This window comes from Anopheles arabiensis, chromosome 2 (assembly GCF_016920715.1).
Source record: "Anopheles arabiensis isolate DONGOLA chromosome 2, AaraD3, whole genome shotgun sequence".
In the NCBI taxonomy this organism is placed as follows: Eukaryota; Metazoa; Arthropoda; class Insecta; order Diptera; family Culicidae; genus Anopheles; species Anopheles arabiensis.
Window position 1 is genome coordinate 87,466,954 of NC_053517.1, and position 15,018 is coordinate 87,481,971.

Sequence of the window (15,018 nt, forward strand, 5' to 3'; positions counted from 1 at the left end):
GACGTTTTGCAACAAAAAAAAAAAAACAACCCCTACTCTTCGCACTTTGCGTAGCCAAAGCATTGGTGACCATATTGCCTCGGAGTCTGTCACGAATTGCGCGCTTATGAAAATACTCCAACAACAGGGTTTCTTTGCATCTGTGTGTTTTTCTGTGTGTGTTTGCTTTCCAAAAAATCGAACACATTTGTGACCTACGATTTATGCTGCGATTTGCTTCATTTCTTTCCTCATAAGCAACTCCCCATTCGCTCAACTGTTGCGCTGTGCAAGGGCTTCAAACTCATAAACGTGTGGACTTTATTTGTTCCCCGGGACATTCGCCTGCTCGATCGTTACGATAGCAATGTTTTGGCTTTTGGGCAGAGGTGGAACGGTTGACGCTTGCTGGGATTTGACTGAACTGCAGGCATGTTTTGCGCAATCAAAAATCGATTCTACGCGCCAGATGGTGATGGCAAGCACGTGTTGTGTGCTACCGATGCGCCCAAAGTTGGCATTATTTATGGTCGTTTTTTTATGGAGCGGAGAGTTTTAAAGTCATTGCACTTTTCGCAGTTCCTGTTGGGTAGATTTTTGATGCCGTTTTACAAAACGTTCATATCACAAAATCATCAAGAAATAGTGTTTCTTCATGATTTGCGATGTTGACACACACCCAGTTTAATCCTACAGTTTACTTTAAGAATTTGTCAATGTTGGTTAACATCTTTATTCCCGCCTTTTTGCTGCACTGCAGCGTAATATCAACCCAATCTATTGAACTAAGATTAAGTAAGTCCGAACCTAACGTGCGAGTCTAACGCTACGCTTCTTTAAGTTTGATGTGCATCAGCATCAACTTCTCCTTCCTCACCACCAAACCTCCTCTCTTCGCAAAAAGTTTTCGCCAGAAACCCCCGACCAGAAGATGACACTACGTGGCCCGTACCTCACACCAACTCACCCCAGAAACCCGGAACAAAAGCCGGCACACTTTACGAAAACACACACCCTGCGTGGTCGGGAGTGGCGAGGGAGAAGGGGAGAGTTGCGGCACTGTCTCTTGTTGCTTCGGACGGTTGTTGCTGCCGCGTTGCCAACTTCTTATCATACTCACTCGCACACACACACACACACACACACACACACACACACACACACACACACACACACACACTTTCTGCACACTCCCGAACGGTCGAGGAATTCCCGTGGAGTGGTTTTTGCGGTGAAACTTTTCGCCTTTCCCCGCGATCCTGCCGGAGAACACACTAACGCTTCATCGGTTGTTAGTTCGGTAGCGCCGCGCATTTGCCGCGTAAGGAAGCGCCAACCACATAAAGCAGCGCGCAGCCAGGCAACGCAGCCAAGGTGAGTCTTCCGGCGACGAACGCGAACGGTGAATCCACTTTGCGCACAGTGGCATCATAATTTATAAATTAATGTAAATAATGAATGGCACAACTGTCCCGCGCACGTAGCCCCGGGGTGTGGGGAGTTAAAGGGGGGTGTGGACCCCCAACCGCTTCGCTCGCAAGGAAGGAAGATATTTGTCCCACCTGTCCTGGAGTGGAGTGCGCTCCGAAAGCAAAACAGGGAAACGGGAATGATGGTACCAAGTGGTACCAAGCGGGTGGGAAATCATTTGTGACGGTGGTAAAACTTTGACAGTAAATGAGGAGTCGTTCCATTTCTCCCCCGGAAGGAAGGATGTAGCCCTTGACTTTGGTATTAATGATGGTGAAATTACTGTTATGTTTATTGAAAATTATGACAAGTTTTATCTCGGCTCCCGGGGGTGAAGTCGGGCCTGCAGCGTCGCAACAGGGACGGGATGCGGGTAATCCACCGAAAATCGGACGTTCAACGTTGTTCGTTATTTTCTGTCCATCATCCATCCATCCAACCAACCGTCGATCTATTCGTGTTTGAGAGTTTTTCTTTCTCTCTCTCTCTCTCTCTCTCTCTCTTCATTTCGTTACTCATCCACCTCACAAATCGATGGCTTTGCAGCACGAAAGGCCCACCACCGCATGCCGCAAGTTTGTGGTAACTATCTGCGCAAACATTATGCAAATTTCTCCATCATCGCCGCCGCACTCTCACAACAAGCACACTCACACCCCAGAGCCAGTGGTAGCGGTAGAGGTAGGAAGGGGGGCAGAAATCAGTTCCCGTTGCCTACGATATTCATCATTACTTATGGCGGATTATGAAGTCATAATTTACTGTAAAAAACGTCATTATAACAGCGCACTCGGTTGTGGGCGTTCGTTTCTTTTTCCTTTCCGCTTTCTCTCTCACTCTTCCCCTTAATTCCAGTGCCGTGTTGGTTTTGGTTGGTGGCAGTTTCGACGAAAGCTTTCCATAAATATCGGTTGTTTTTTGCCCCAAAACACTCACACCTTCGCCGTCTGTCCTGTGTGTTGGAACTACCTTCACACGCAAAGCTCCAAAAGTACCCTCACAAGGATATTAAATTATGACCCTATGGTGGAATGCATGAAAAGAGAGAGAAAGAGAGAGAGAGAGAGAGAGAGAGAGAGTTGTTTTGGTTTCCTTTTGACTGTTCCGTTTGCCATCGCGCCAAAGCCAACGTTGTTTACTTTATGCCCTACCCAAAAGCTATGCTAACCTGCCCAGCGGAACATATTTATCACTTCGGGCTGTCGGTGACTGTGGGACACACGGGCCGCAGTCACCTAGACAACATGGGCAACGTCTTTATTATGGCGATAAAGATGTAAGCAAAACTATGCAGGAGGAAATAAAATTAGCTTCACGTTTGGAGCATACTTGCGGCAGGGTATTTGGATAATGGCCGCGAATTTGGAAGTGGATTATCTACAATGGCGGGAGTTGTACAATGGCCCGGAATGTATTAGACTTAATTGACGGAATAATCGTAGTAAGAAACATTAGGAAGTGTTAAAAAAGCAATTTCAGAGGGACTGAACTCATGATGAATCTATGCTCATTTCTCAACATACCTCTAATGTGTATATTCTTGGTAGGAGTTTAATTAAAAATTAAGTCCACTAAGCAGTCGCAAGCTTGCACCACATAAGCCCTTGTGTGTCCGCTGCTTCTGCACACCATTTACGGGTTCGTGCGCCCGCAGTCATCTCAGTGCCCTCCACTCGAACTAAAACCTGCAATGCCAACTTTCCCATTCGAGTGCTCTCGTTCGCTGCAGTGGAAAACCCCCCTTTTCGCTTTTGTTACGGGCTCGGGTCCGTCTCGTTCGGCACCGGCAATGGCGAACAAATCAAACGCGCCCGTTGCTTATTCAGTGCATGTTTTGCTGCCATCATCAGCATCATCTTCGTCGGCGCAGTTTATCATTGGAGCTTCTCTGCGCCCGTCTCCTTCACCAAAAGCGGGCCAGATTGTTGCTTCAGGTCCGTAATCCTTTCGAAATTAAGTTTTCGGAGTGCGCTGTGTGCAGTGAAGCCGATTCGTCTTATCCGCAACAAGACCAGCACCAAGACCAAAATGTTGAATGATGTATCTATTTCGTGGTGTGGTACATCCTCCCTCTCCTCTCAAACTTAAATGGCGAGAATGGAATAGTGCTGACTGGCGCTGCATGATTGAGGGTAAGGTAGAGAACACTGCAACGCCACTCTTTGCACACACTTACATTTGCCGAGTCGGACGCCACTGCTGCTGCTGCTGCACACACTTGAACTTTCGCGTCAAAAATTGCTGCAGCTTTGAGCGCAGTCTTTTAGGATATTTTTTTGTTGTTGTTTTGGCTTCAAGTGACCCGAACACCACAAACCGCAGAAACGTGAAGCGCGATTAAAATATTCGAAAACAGATTTTATAAACACCAACACGCCGTGCTTCGGCTGAGGGCCAACAATTTCGCCCCAAAAAAAAACCTCTCCACTCCTCCGTCCATAGAGCGTGTGCCACGTTTCGTCAGTTCCCGGTCACCACACACACACACACACACACACAAACACACAGAGAAACCTCCGGCAAGTGCCGGAAAGTGCTGCAATGCGGTAGAAAATCCAAACCCATCCATCGGCTCGTTTCGATGTGCAAAAAAGGAGCGTGTACCGGAACCCATCCGTTTCGAACCACTTTCTTTCGCAAAACGCAAAGTCTGGTTCTCTCTCTCTCCTTCTCTCGTTTCCTTTCCACACTCTCGCAGCATGGGCTGTAGCATGGCATGGCTGGTTTGATGACGTGACATGCCCTCCCCCGAGATGCCGAAAAATGAATATAAATGTGGTACGGGGACGAGTAGACGAGCGCCAAAACCAGGGATTGGAGGTTTGGGTGGGAAAAGTGGTTGGGAAAAAATAACGAATGCCCGTACCAGTGTACCTTCCCCTTTCTCTGCGAGGAGGCTTCTACTGTTGCTGCAATCTAACAAAAAACCCAAGTCCTTGGGATTGACATTTTGGAGCGGCATGGCCTGGAACGACCACGTGGCTACGACCTCAGGCTCAACAGCGTGAGCAGTGAGATCACCGGAGATTGCCGCCACCGCCGCCGTCTACCTTTCGGGGAAAAACTAAAACTAGCCACTCGCCGCGCCCGTTGGCGCCAGCCAGCGATTGGAAAATGAAGTTTTCCATTCATCCGTGTAGCGGGGAGAAAGCTTCGGAAATTTGCAATTTCGTGACCGAGAATGCATGAAAGTCCAGACCCCGACGATCGCTCCGCAGCGAAGCAAAGTAGCTTGAGCAACAATTTTCTCATTTTCAACTCCAAAACAACACAGCAGAAAAAGGAAAAAAATGGCAAAGAAAAGAGAAGAAGGATTCCACGGTCCACGGCACGCAAGCGACGACCGCATCGAAGAGTCAACGCAGTTCCATCATCGACAGAGTAACGGTGGGGAGGAGTAGTGAGGTAGAACGTTTTATTCTTGCGGTCAGACGAAGCCAAAACCAAAACGAATCAAATGTCAGTGAAATGGCGAAATGGAAATGGGAGAACGGGTGGGTATGGAGCACACATACAGAGAGTGTTCTTTGCCTGAAAGGATCTGCCCGACGACCACGTATGAATGGGGAATCGTCCAGCGTGTCGTGCGCGGTGGGTTGTTGTTTGGCGTCTGTGGAAAACATCTTCAGCCGCTCATTGCGTGTTCCGAACGCTGTTCTTCGGTTGAAGATGCCCCCAAAAAATGGGGAGTATAAACGGGTCGTGGTGCGGCACTGCAGTAAACGGTGCAACGTGACCAGTGGGTGTGTGCGTGTACAGTGGTAAGAGCAACACATATAGCTCATCGTGTTGATTTTGGGACGGAGTGGAACGACTCAGCAAAGGCAGCAGACCGTTGCAGAATGCTTGCAGCCGGTCTGTGCATTCGGATGGAATTGGATTGTTTTTCGTCTGGGTGCAGAAATCCCTGCCCCGTCCAGAAGAGACTCACTGAGCAGTAGAGTGGGGAGATTTATAGCACTGACGCATAGTCAGCTGCTGGGGATGATGATGGGGATGGGGAGGGTCGGTCGCTTTGATGACGACTGTTGCTTCCACTGGCGACGCTGGGCTCGTTCCAAATGCCGGATTTACGACTTTGGGGAGCAACTTCGCCAAACATCGGGTCAATGAAGTCGGCAGTCTGACTGCACTGGACGACTGGGACCTGATGACGTTTGTCATTCGTTCTCTTTCTCTCTCTTTATTGATTGATACAGCACACTGTGAGCAGAGCTTGTAGAACTGTTTGCTGGTGTGCCTTCTATTCCTAATGTACATGACACTAATCGTCTCTTTTTGTTTGTCTTTGTACCCCTCGATTCCAGGTTACGGTCAGGACATTACGCATCACTTTACCGCCTACCTGCCAAAGCTGGACCCGGAGTCTTCAAGCTACCAACAGCAGCAACAGCAGCAACAACAACAACAGCAGTCCTCTTCACAGCAACAGTTCGTTGCACTCGCACCTGTCCAACACTGTGCAACACCTGCAACCGCCTCCTCCGCCTCACCGCCAGCTGCGCCCAGTGCCGGCACGGACAGTCCACAGCGTTCTCCCGCGCAGAAGAAGTCCCTCGCGATGTGCTTCACCAGCACCGGGACTGCCCTCTCGCTCCCGCCCAAGAAGAAGGACATCTACCGGCCGTACTCGCTGGACGACAGGCCGCCCCGACCGAGCTACGAGCTGCGCATCCCGGCCGAGGAGGACCTGCACGCGGCCCACGCCATCCTGGACCTGAGCGCGTCGACGGCATTCCTACCGCCGCCGGCACCGCACCAACTGCTCGCCCAGCAGCAATCGCCCTCGCCCTCGGTGCAGCAATCCACCCCGGCCCCGGTGGTGCTAGTAGTGCCGCCGAAACCCGCCATCGCCGAGCCCGACCGGCGGCCGCTTCAAGCACATCCTCAGCAGCAGCAGCAACAGCTTCATCAGACGGCTTCACCCTCGCCCCTACCGCTGCAGTCACCGCCCGCGACAACGGTACCGCACTCCCCCGGCTCGCCGGAGCAGAACGAGAACCGCAACAGCACCAACACGCTGCCCGGGTACGCGGCGCACGATGCCACCAGCATGGACTCGTCCTCGGACGAGCTGGGCCAGTCGGCCGAATCGTCCGACTCGGAGGGCCGGAACGGGTCGAAAACGGTCGCCTACACGTACGAGGCGTTCTTCGTGAGCGATGGCCGGTCGAAGAAGAAGATGGCCGACCCGAAGACGGCCCTGGAGAACAAGGCCAAGTACACGTGCACCGAGTGCGGCAAGCAGTACGCCACCTCGAGCAATCTGTCGCGCCACAAGCAAACGCACCGCAGCCTGGACTCGCAGTCGGCCAAGAAGTGCCACACGTGCGGCAAGGCGTACGTCTCCATGCCCGCGCTGGCCATGCACGTGCTCACGCACAAGCTGTCGCACAGCTGCGGGGTGTGTGGGAAGCTTTTCTCCCGGCCCTGGCTGCTCCAGGGCCATCTGCGGTCGCACACGGGCGAGAAGCCGTACGGATGCGCACACTGCGGCAAAGCGTTTGCCGACCGGTCGAACCTGCGCGCCCACATGCAGACGCACTCGATCGACAAGAACTACCAGTGCGGTCGGTGTCACAAAACGTTCGCGCTTAAGTCGTACCTCAACAAGCATCTGGAGTCGGCCTGCTTCAAGGAGGACGGTGCGCCACAGTCGCCCCTGATGTCGCCGATGTCACCCGGCTCGCTCGACGGTTCCTCGCTGGACGATTTGCGCTCGACGCCGCTGTCCGAGCGGCGCCAGCCGGTTGCGCTGAAGCGCGAACGGAACGTCGATATCGAGGGCGACGAGTCGGACGATGCCATGGCGTGTCCGTCGCCCCTGTCACCGGTACCTCACCATCTTACCATCAGCCCGGGCGCCCCGAACGGTACGGGCAGCATCTTTGTGATGAAAAACCTCCAGTCCGCCGGCCGGCTGGTCGGTACTGCATCGCCGGGCTCGGGGACGGCAGCGGCGGCGGCAGCGGCAGCAGCGGCAGCAGCCGCCGCCGTGCTCGGTCCGGGCGCCATCCTAACGACGACGACAGCGCATCAGCCCCATCACCACAGCCCGCACCAGCAGCACCATCCGCACCTCCAACTACATCAGCACCAGCATCCGGCGGCGGCGGCGGCGGCGGCGGCTGCTGCGGCTGCCGCGGCGGCCGCTGCAGCCGTGCAGATAAACGTCAACTTTGCCGGGTAACCGGCGCAGCAAGCGACGGTATGAAGCGGGATCGCCGCGCGGCAACAATAACTCGTTTTTGCACTGCTGAATTGCATACATCTAGGCGCATTGCGGGCGCGCGGTTCGTAAGTAGTCACTTAAGCATTTGATTGTGTTTTTCTTTCCCTCAAACTAAACTTCTCATCAAGCGTTATTACTTGCAAGCGGGCTCACAGTTACGCAAGTCTGCTTTAGAGCGAAGATGGGGAACGGGGCTGTGTAGGAACAAACTGTGGAGCAACTAGAAACACCGCTATACATAAACAAACATACACAGACACAGAGAGAGAGAGAAAGAGAAACACTATTCCAACTGTAGCAAAAGGAGATAGCGATCGCAAAACAATAGATCATTCTGTGCCCCTCCCCGCTCTCGAACAGCATACAACAACAGCTACACGGTGTTGTCTAGTTCCCCCCTCCCCATCACTCCCCTTTTACCTAGTCATTACCATTAGTCATGCATATAGCAAACGTTTTAAATGAACCTCTTACTCTCTTTAAAAAAAACAAAGCAAACCAAACTCCCGAAAACAAAGCGCCGTAGAAAGAAAAATTGCAAAAGATTGGATTACGGAAGCAGGCTGACGCTGGATTCGATACCTAATGAAACCTTTATATACACAAAGTATATATATATATACATATACATATATTATATTTACACCCTTATACATCTAACAAAACGAAAAAAAGGAAAAAGACGGTAAGGAAACAAAGTAAACAGAAAACAGAGGTCCCCAAATGTCCTTAACTCCCACTTAACACCTCCTCCACCAGTAGGAAACAGACTTGCATAGTGTCCCGCGCCGCGTAGACCGTAACAATTCAGGGTTTGAGCGAAAGCCGTAGACAGTTGTAGAACAGTTATAGCGTGCTGGAGAGGTGAGATAGGCGCGTGAGCACACAACTAAATAGAAAATACTGGAACCCGGTGCTCGGCGTGTGTGTATAGTAAGAAGAGAAGAATATCTAAAGCAATGCCACCAGCGACGAACCTGTCGGAGCTGCGTATGCGTCCTGTGCAATTCGATTCAATTAACTTACTACTACGATTCAATTAATTTTGGCGGGCCCTAAACTAGATCTGCGTGATGCGGTGGCAGACACTCACAGTCAGATTAATTACCGCATTAAAGTGGAAAAGATCAAGCAAGTGTTCGGTCCAGCCCGCGCACGCAGATCGGTATGATGTGCTCTTATGTATCCTCTCTAGCTCTATTGCATTTAACGCGTAGTGAAAAAACAAACACCCCAAACACACACACACACTTTCACACTCATACACACAACACACAAGCAACTAGTAAGAAGCGAGTCAGCAATTACTTTCTACATAAGCTAAACTTTAGAAATTCCTATCCTAAAACAAGAAGAACACACACAAATGCAGCAACGTTAAAAGTATATTAAGGAAACGCTACAGCTGCATCAAAGTGCTGACAAGATGGCGGGAGTAAAAATGCTACCGCAAGTTGGAAACGAACAGCAATGGCAGTATGTGCAGTAACACTAACAGCAATAAGAGAGTTTTATAACAGGGAAATGAAAAGCAAGGCAAAGCAAAATGGAGAAGATGGGTAACAAAACCTTAAAAACCATCTATTAACATATTTTCGACAATGGCGAAAAGCAGCTCCAATCCTCTTTATTTATATAATTTAACGTTCATGCGTCACTTTACCATTTCCCTACAGGTTTATGTTTCCCCGCACGGCAAAAGCCCGCTGACTCATTATCAGCAAGCAGAGGGTGACGATATGGGAGGGAGGAAGCAAATGGCTTGATTTGAGCTCGCACGGCTCGCATCATAAATCTTGCACTAATCTAATCGTCACCTTCAGTCCGGGGCGTGAAGAAAACATATATTTTTCACCCTTCACCTGGGAACCTGGGTATTTTTTTTACCGGGGGCAGCGAGCGAGTGTCCTAGTCACGCCACGCCATGTGAGGTGTGTACACTTACGTGTGCTACGTGGAGGTGGGAAGAATGGGGTGGCAAATGGATCATTAGTGACCGAACGCCAGCCGACGGCCACCCACGGCTATAACCAGCGACAAAAATAGCGGGGTAAGGTGTTCTACCTAGGACACAACTGAACGCTTGACGCTTTTGCTGGAGTGGATGTTCGCGTCAAAACGGGTTGGGAAATTCGCTTTATTTTAAAGTCACTCAATTAATCAAAGTCACCGTGCTGATGGTTCCCTTTTTATTTCTCTTTTTACACGGCACTCAAAAAATGTAACATAAAGAGCAATTAAATATGAAGCAACACGAAGCAATTGAACGATCATCATCATCATCATGGCATGTATAAGTAAACTTGTTAAGTAAAAGTTTTAAACGTCACCAATACGTCCATTAAGGAAAGGAAACGTGAACAGAGAAGCAAAAGGAGAAAAGCGGAAAGTCCAACAAAACAAGCTATCGTTTCTAAACCAATTTCAAACATTTTGGTTCAAATACAAACAAAATCAAATTAAATAAAAAAAAGAAAAACATATAACAAAATTAACTCAAGTCAACTTAGTTTAAAAAAAAAGCAGTAAACCGTAGAACGATATGCTGCAGCAAATCAGATTTGCGATTCATAGCCTCAAACAGAGAAACAACCAAACAAGAACAATGGAAATGAAAACTTTCAACAACAAGAGAGAGAGAGGAACCGTTTTCTTTCCTTAACTATGTTAAAAGCACCTTAGAATGATAAAAAACACGTTTAAAGCAATGCTTAGAGTAAATGAGAACGGAAGCGCAGGAGAGCGAAGAGCGAAAAGTGAATCACTAAAGCAATAATGAAAACTTTCGATCTAAACTATTAACGCTTGGCAATAACAAATAATAAACCGTGAACAAGAGTGTGTGGAGTGTATGGGTTAAAGTGTGTAAATGAGCGGAAACGATAAGGCCATACTGTTAACAGTGTTTTAGTTTGTACCTTTTTGGGCAGCTGTTTTGGGGGGTAGAGGGCGCAAACATCAGGAACAAATGCAAAAGAGTTTTAAGCAAGTTGGCAAGCTAGGCAAAGCACTGTGTAAAGATCTCGTAGTTTTGTAAGCATTGTAGAGAATTACTTTTTCATCGATAAGCTCCTAGACACTAGCAATGTACTTAACAACACGCAAAATGAAAATCTAGTCTTCATCTAGTCCGTAACTGGTTTGGTTCGTAGGTTTACTTTCCCGCTGACGGAGGCAGCAGTTCTGCCCCTCGGCTACCCTTTCTACCGCTACTGCGTAAGAAGTTCGTCTGAATCTCGTCGTGAATCAACTCTTGATCTGTCTGCAGTACCTCTGCGTAGTCCTCTAGTCTGAATGTAACGATTTTTACAATACTATTTTATGGTTTCTGCTTGATGTTTGATTTATAATAGCGCAATTTTATATTTATTCCTTCTGTAAAATGCACAAATCGTAAGCAGCTTCATTTATTGAGCAATATCAAACAATTATTTAAAGTTCTTTTCTACTATTTAAGCCTTGTTTTTAGAACATCTAGTCATACATATTTTTAGAACCAACATCGTAGTCCTATTTTTAACTTATTCCTATGTGTATTTGTATCTCCAGAGCAGTGAAATTTCCTTTAAAACATATTTATAAACTCCTTCACGTGAACTGTCACTTGAAATGCAAAGGACATGGCAATGCAACGAGAGAAAACAAACAATGATTAAGGCAAAAGAAAAAAAACGAAAACAAAAAACACCCCCGATGCAACGACATTCTGAACGAAGTAGCAAACGTTTCTGAAACAACGAATTAGGACATAAGCAAACAAGAAATCGTGTACTGTAAATATTTAACTCCACAGCTCCACAGTGAGGTCCATGAGCATATGCATGAGGGCTTCGGGGAGGCTACAGGAAGCAATCGGATGAGAATGTGAATGTTCCTGCTCACAGACAAACACACACACACACACATACATTTGGCCATGCAAACGGCGCCAAGTAATGCGGGCCTGTGAAGTGTGTGCTGAGGCAAACTATTGCTAAAGAAAACTCTTCCGTTCCGAGGCTGATGGTAGTTTTTGGAAGACACTTCCGTGTGATCCAAAACCCCTGCCTGCAAAAACGTGTAAGCGTGTGTATGTGTGTGAGTTTCTGGCTGTGAGTACGAGAGTGTGTGTGTGAGAATGTGCGTGAATGGAAATGGGGGAAAATGGGGAAGCATTTACTTAAAACTCTACACTCTACATACGAGAGCACTTGGTGCGGACGGTCGGGCGGCACAGGAAACCGGAAGCTCTTAGCAAAAGACTGCTGAAGCATCCTTTGATGATCAGCTCAGGCAGGCCAACGTGCCGGCGTATTCTTGAAAAGATGCTGAAAACGATTAAAGTTGTTTAATTAAAACTAGTTTTCACCCGCCCGCAACGCCACATCCGTCGGCCTGCCTGCCTGCCGCCAATGCAGGATGTTTGCCGGTGACGTCGACGCTGCCATCCCGGCTTGAAGATACACGGCCTACATCCGGCGTTGAGGAGGAACTCTTATGATAGTCCCTTCCCCCCACACCTACGATTACACTCAGTGAGTGTAGTGAGTGAGTGAGTGAGCAAGTGAGGGAATTGAAACGAAACACTTTTTCATTTTACGAACCAGCTCGTTTTAAAATAGCAAAGTTTCTTTTCTTCTTTGACTAACTTCCGGGATGCTTTTTTTTGTGTGAGCAGGGCGGGAAGGCTTGGATGTACGAAGCATTGTCGCTTTCAGTCGCTGTCGTTGTCATCGTGGCGCGTGTTGTGCGAGGAAAGGAAGTTGATTTTATTTGCTTCCGTCGTAAATTGCCATTCATGACGCGTTTGCTGCGGTTGCTACAGACGCAGACGCGTTGATTGATTATTGACAGTGGAAGATTTTTTCGGATGGCGTCTTTTCGCTGGCAAGTTTACGCTGCGAGAAGGAATGCCGTGGCCCAATAGATGGAGGCTTTTGTGGTGCATTTTTATTCTCTCTTAAATAATACAAAAGTTGTATCGTCATGTCTAAAGGATGGAAAAAACCCGATGCAGACATTTTTCTCTTATTAAAATGTAACACAAGACTGTCGCCCAATCTAGCCACAACAGAAAAAAATAATAACTTTGTTCATTTGGAAGTGCCAACGTCACCTGTAGGCAGTGTCCCGCCAGACTAGCCATTTAGCCGGAAGTGAGGGAAAATGATTCTCATAAACGAACTTCCGTTTTGTCCGGCCACGTCAGGGCGCACCGACAAGTCGTCACCAATTTGTCAAATCGTCATATTTTTTTCGCCATCCCCCCTGATGAAGTGAGCAGAATAAAAAACGTCCTTCCGTCACTTTTGCCATTTTCCTTCCGGCCACGGCCGCTCGCCTGGTGAAGATGTTTGCACCTGAAGAAATTGGAAAATAGGACACAAAGACACACTCACACAAAAAACACTGACCAAGAGCAAAAGTGAGGACGATTACTTCGTTATCTTGATGGAATTTAATTGGACACTGGGCCGCTGTGTACCGAATGGTGACGAGTTCCTCTGTAAATTGATAGCGCTGAAGGAACTACAAGAGAAGGACAAATTGTGGCCTACGGCAATGGAAGACAACAAAACGTTGAAAGCTGTCCTGCTTTTTTTATTCTCCTCCTCGCCATTCCGTGTGATGAGATGTCCAACAAGTGACAGGATGCTCATTAGCAAGGGAAGATTAAAGGGAAGGGCCAGAGCGATCGAGTTTTAAAAGCAAAAATGTAGACGAATGCTTGTGCGGTTGTGTAGAGCTTCCCCCAGTGTGTATGAGTGTGTGAATGAAATGAATGGAATTAAATGTATGTGTACCACGTAAGATATTACTAGCGAGCCAAGTTTTGATAGTGTTTCATTTGTCGCGTTTTTTGCAAACGATTGTCAGCGCAGGTGATTGACTGGATTGCCACACCCCATGACAGTCGTTTGTTTATAGTTTCTGTCTCTCTTCTCTCGACGAAGCAGCTACTGCTTCCTGGTGCAGGTGAAATAGTAACGGGAGCGTGCTGCTTCAAAGAGTAGGTGGGTAAAACGTGCAATATATAAGGAAAAACAGCATTAGTAAGTAGCGTAAGGATGCGATCGTGTTCGAGAAGAATGTATAGGAAGAACCACCAGGCTAGAACAGTTAAGCTAGTAGTTTTATGTAAAACCATTCAAACGTTCCGTTTACTTACATCTAAGCTACTTATCCTTCGCCCAACTTTCTGTACAGTCAATTATAAGTCAAGCGACTACGTTGGTACAACGATGCACACACACTATTACAGCAAGTAAGAAATCGCAAGTACGGCAGGTCCCTACCGACGCCATCTTTGGCAACGATTGTCAATTCGTTTTCGTGGTCTCTCTAATCTATAAGTGACATTAGTACGTTTAGTAAGTTTTGAGGTTGCGTTTGGGACGGTGTGATGAGAAACCCGTGACACCCGTTTTGCTTCACCTCTAAATCCTAGCGGGCCTAAATTAGCGTTAGCGTTACTGGTAGTACAAGCGGCTGGCTGGAGCTGATGCTCCCAGCGGACTATACCCAGCACAAGTTCGCGGCGCAAACGAGCAAACTATCTAATCATTATATGCTGTATTTAATCATTAAGTTAGAAGAAGGTCCTTCAATAAGTCCTTCACAAAACAAACAAGCAATTGAATTGAAAAGAGAGAAACCGAGAGAGAGAGAGCGAGAGAGAGAGAGAGAGAGAGCGATAGAGAGAAGAGAGAGTGTGTAACTTCTAGTCATTAACACAAGGAAAATTGAAGTTTGAAATGACAAACACGGAACAGCGTTCAAATGATCTCTGCAAATAACGCCCAAAAGCTTCGAAGTACGAAACAAATGCGGTAGCGCTGTAAATAGACTTCTCTATAGTGTGGAGAATGTAAAAAGTTAACGAGTAGTATGAATTTTACAAGACTTGAGCGGTTTGAGAAGAAGGGAAGAAACCATAAAACACAATTTTAAGAAAACGCATATACTCCTCCACGTGTGTGCATGGCGTTTGCGTTAGAGAGAAACTATCTAGTACTGTTTTCACTTATACTTTTCTCCGTTTACTAAAGCACAAGTAGAAGCTAGAACTTTAGTGCCAGTACCGTGGTATCGAATGGGGCCGGGCGGGTGAACGCTTAACCGCAAGCAAATACCAAATACTCACACTTAGCAAACGCGAAGTGATCGCGCAACGTGCTTCATCACTTCGCAGCCAATTTTAAATCAATTTTTCCCCGGGATCATCGCTGAGGTAGTGGTTCGTGGTTCGGGTTGGATGAAGAGAGTTCCATTACATTCCCAGCAGTGTTAGTAGAGCTCTCCAGATTCCGCTAGTGATAAGCAAACATGAACGCATAAGCAATTGTAAATAAGCAATA

The 15,018-nt window shown here is 47.8% G+C and overlaps 1 protein-coding gene across 1 annotated transcript in view; it reads left to right on the forward strand.

The window, feature by feature from the left end:
* LOC120894613 (signal element on autosome protein 2-like) overlaps nucleotides 1-10,921 on the forward strand; it is a 75,327-nt gene extending 64,406 nt beyond the window's left edge. Inside the window, exon 4 of the mRNA XM_040297326.1 lies at nucleotides 5,757-10,921. Coding sequence (XP_040153260.1) covers nucleotides 5,757-7,639 — 1,883 coding nt within the window. The 3' untranslated portion in view covers nucleotides 7,640-10,921. The remainder of the gene's footprint in view (nucleotides 1-5,756) is intronic.
* Nucleotides 10,922-15,018: the final 4,097 nt, after the last annotated feature.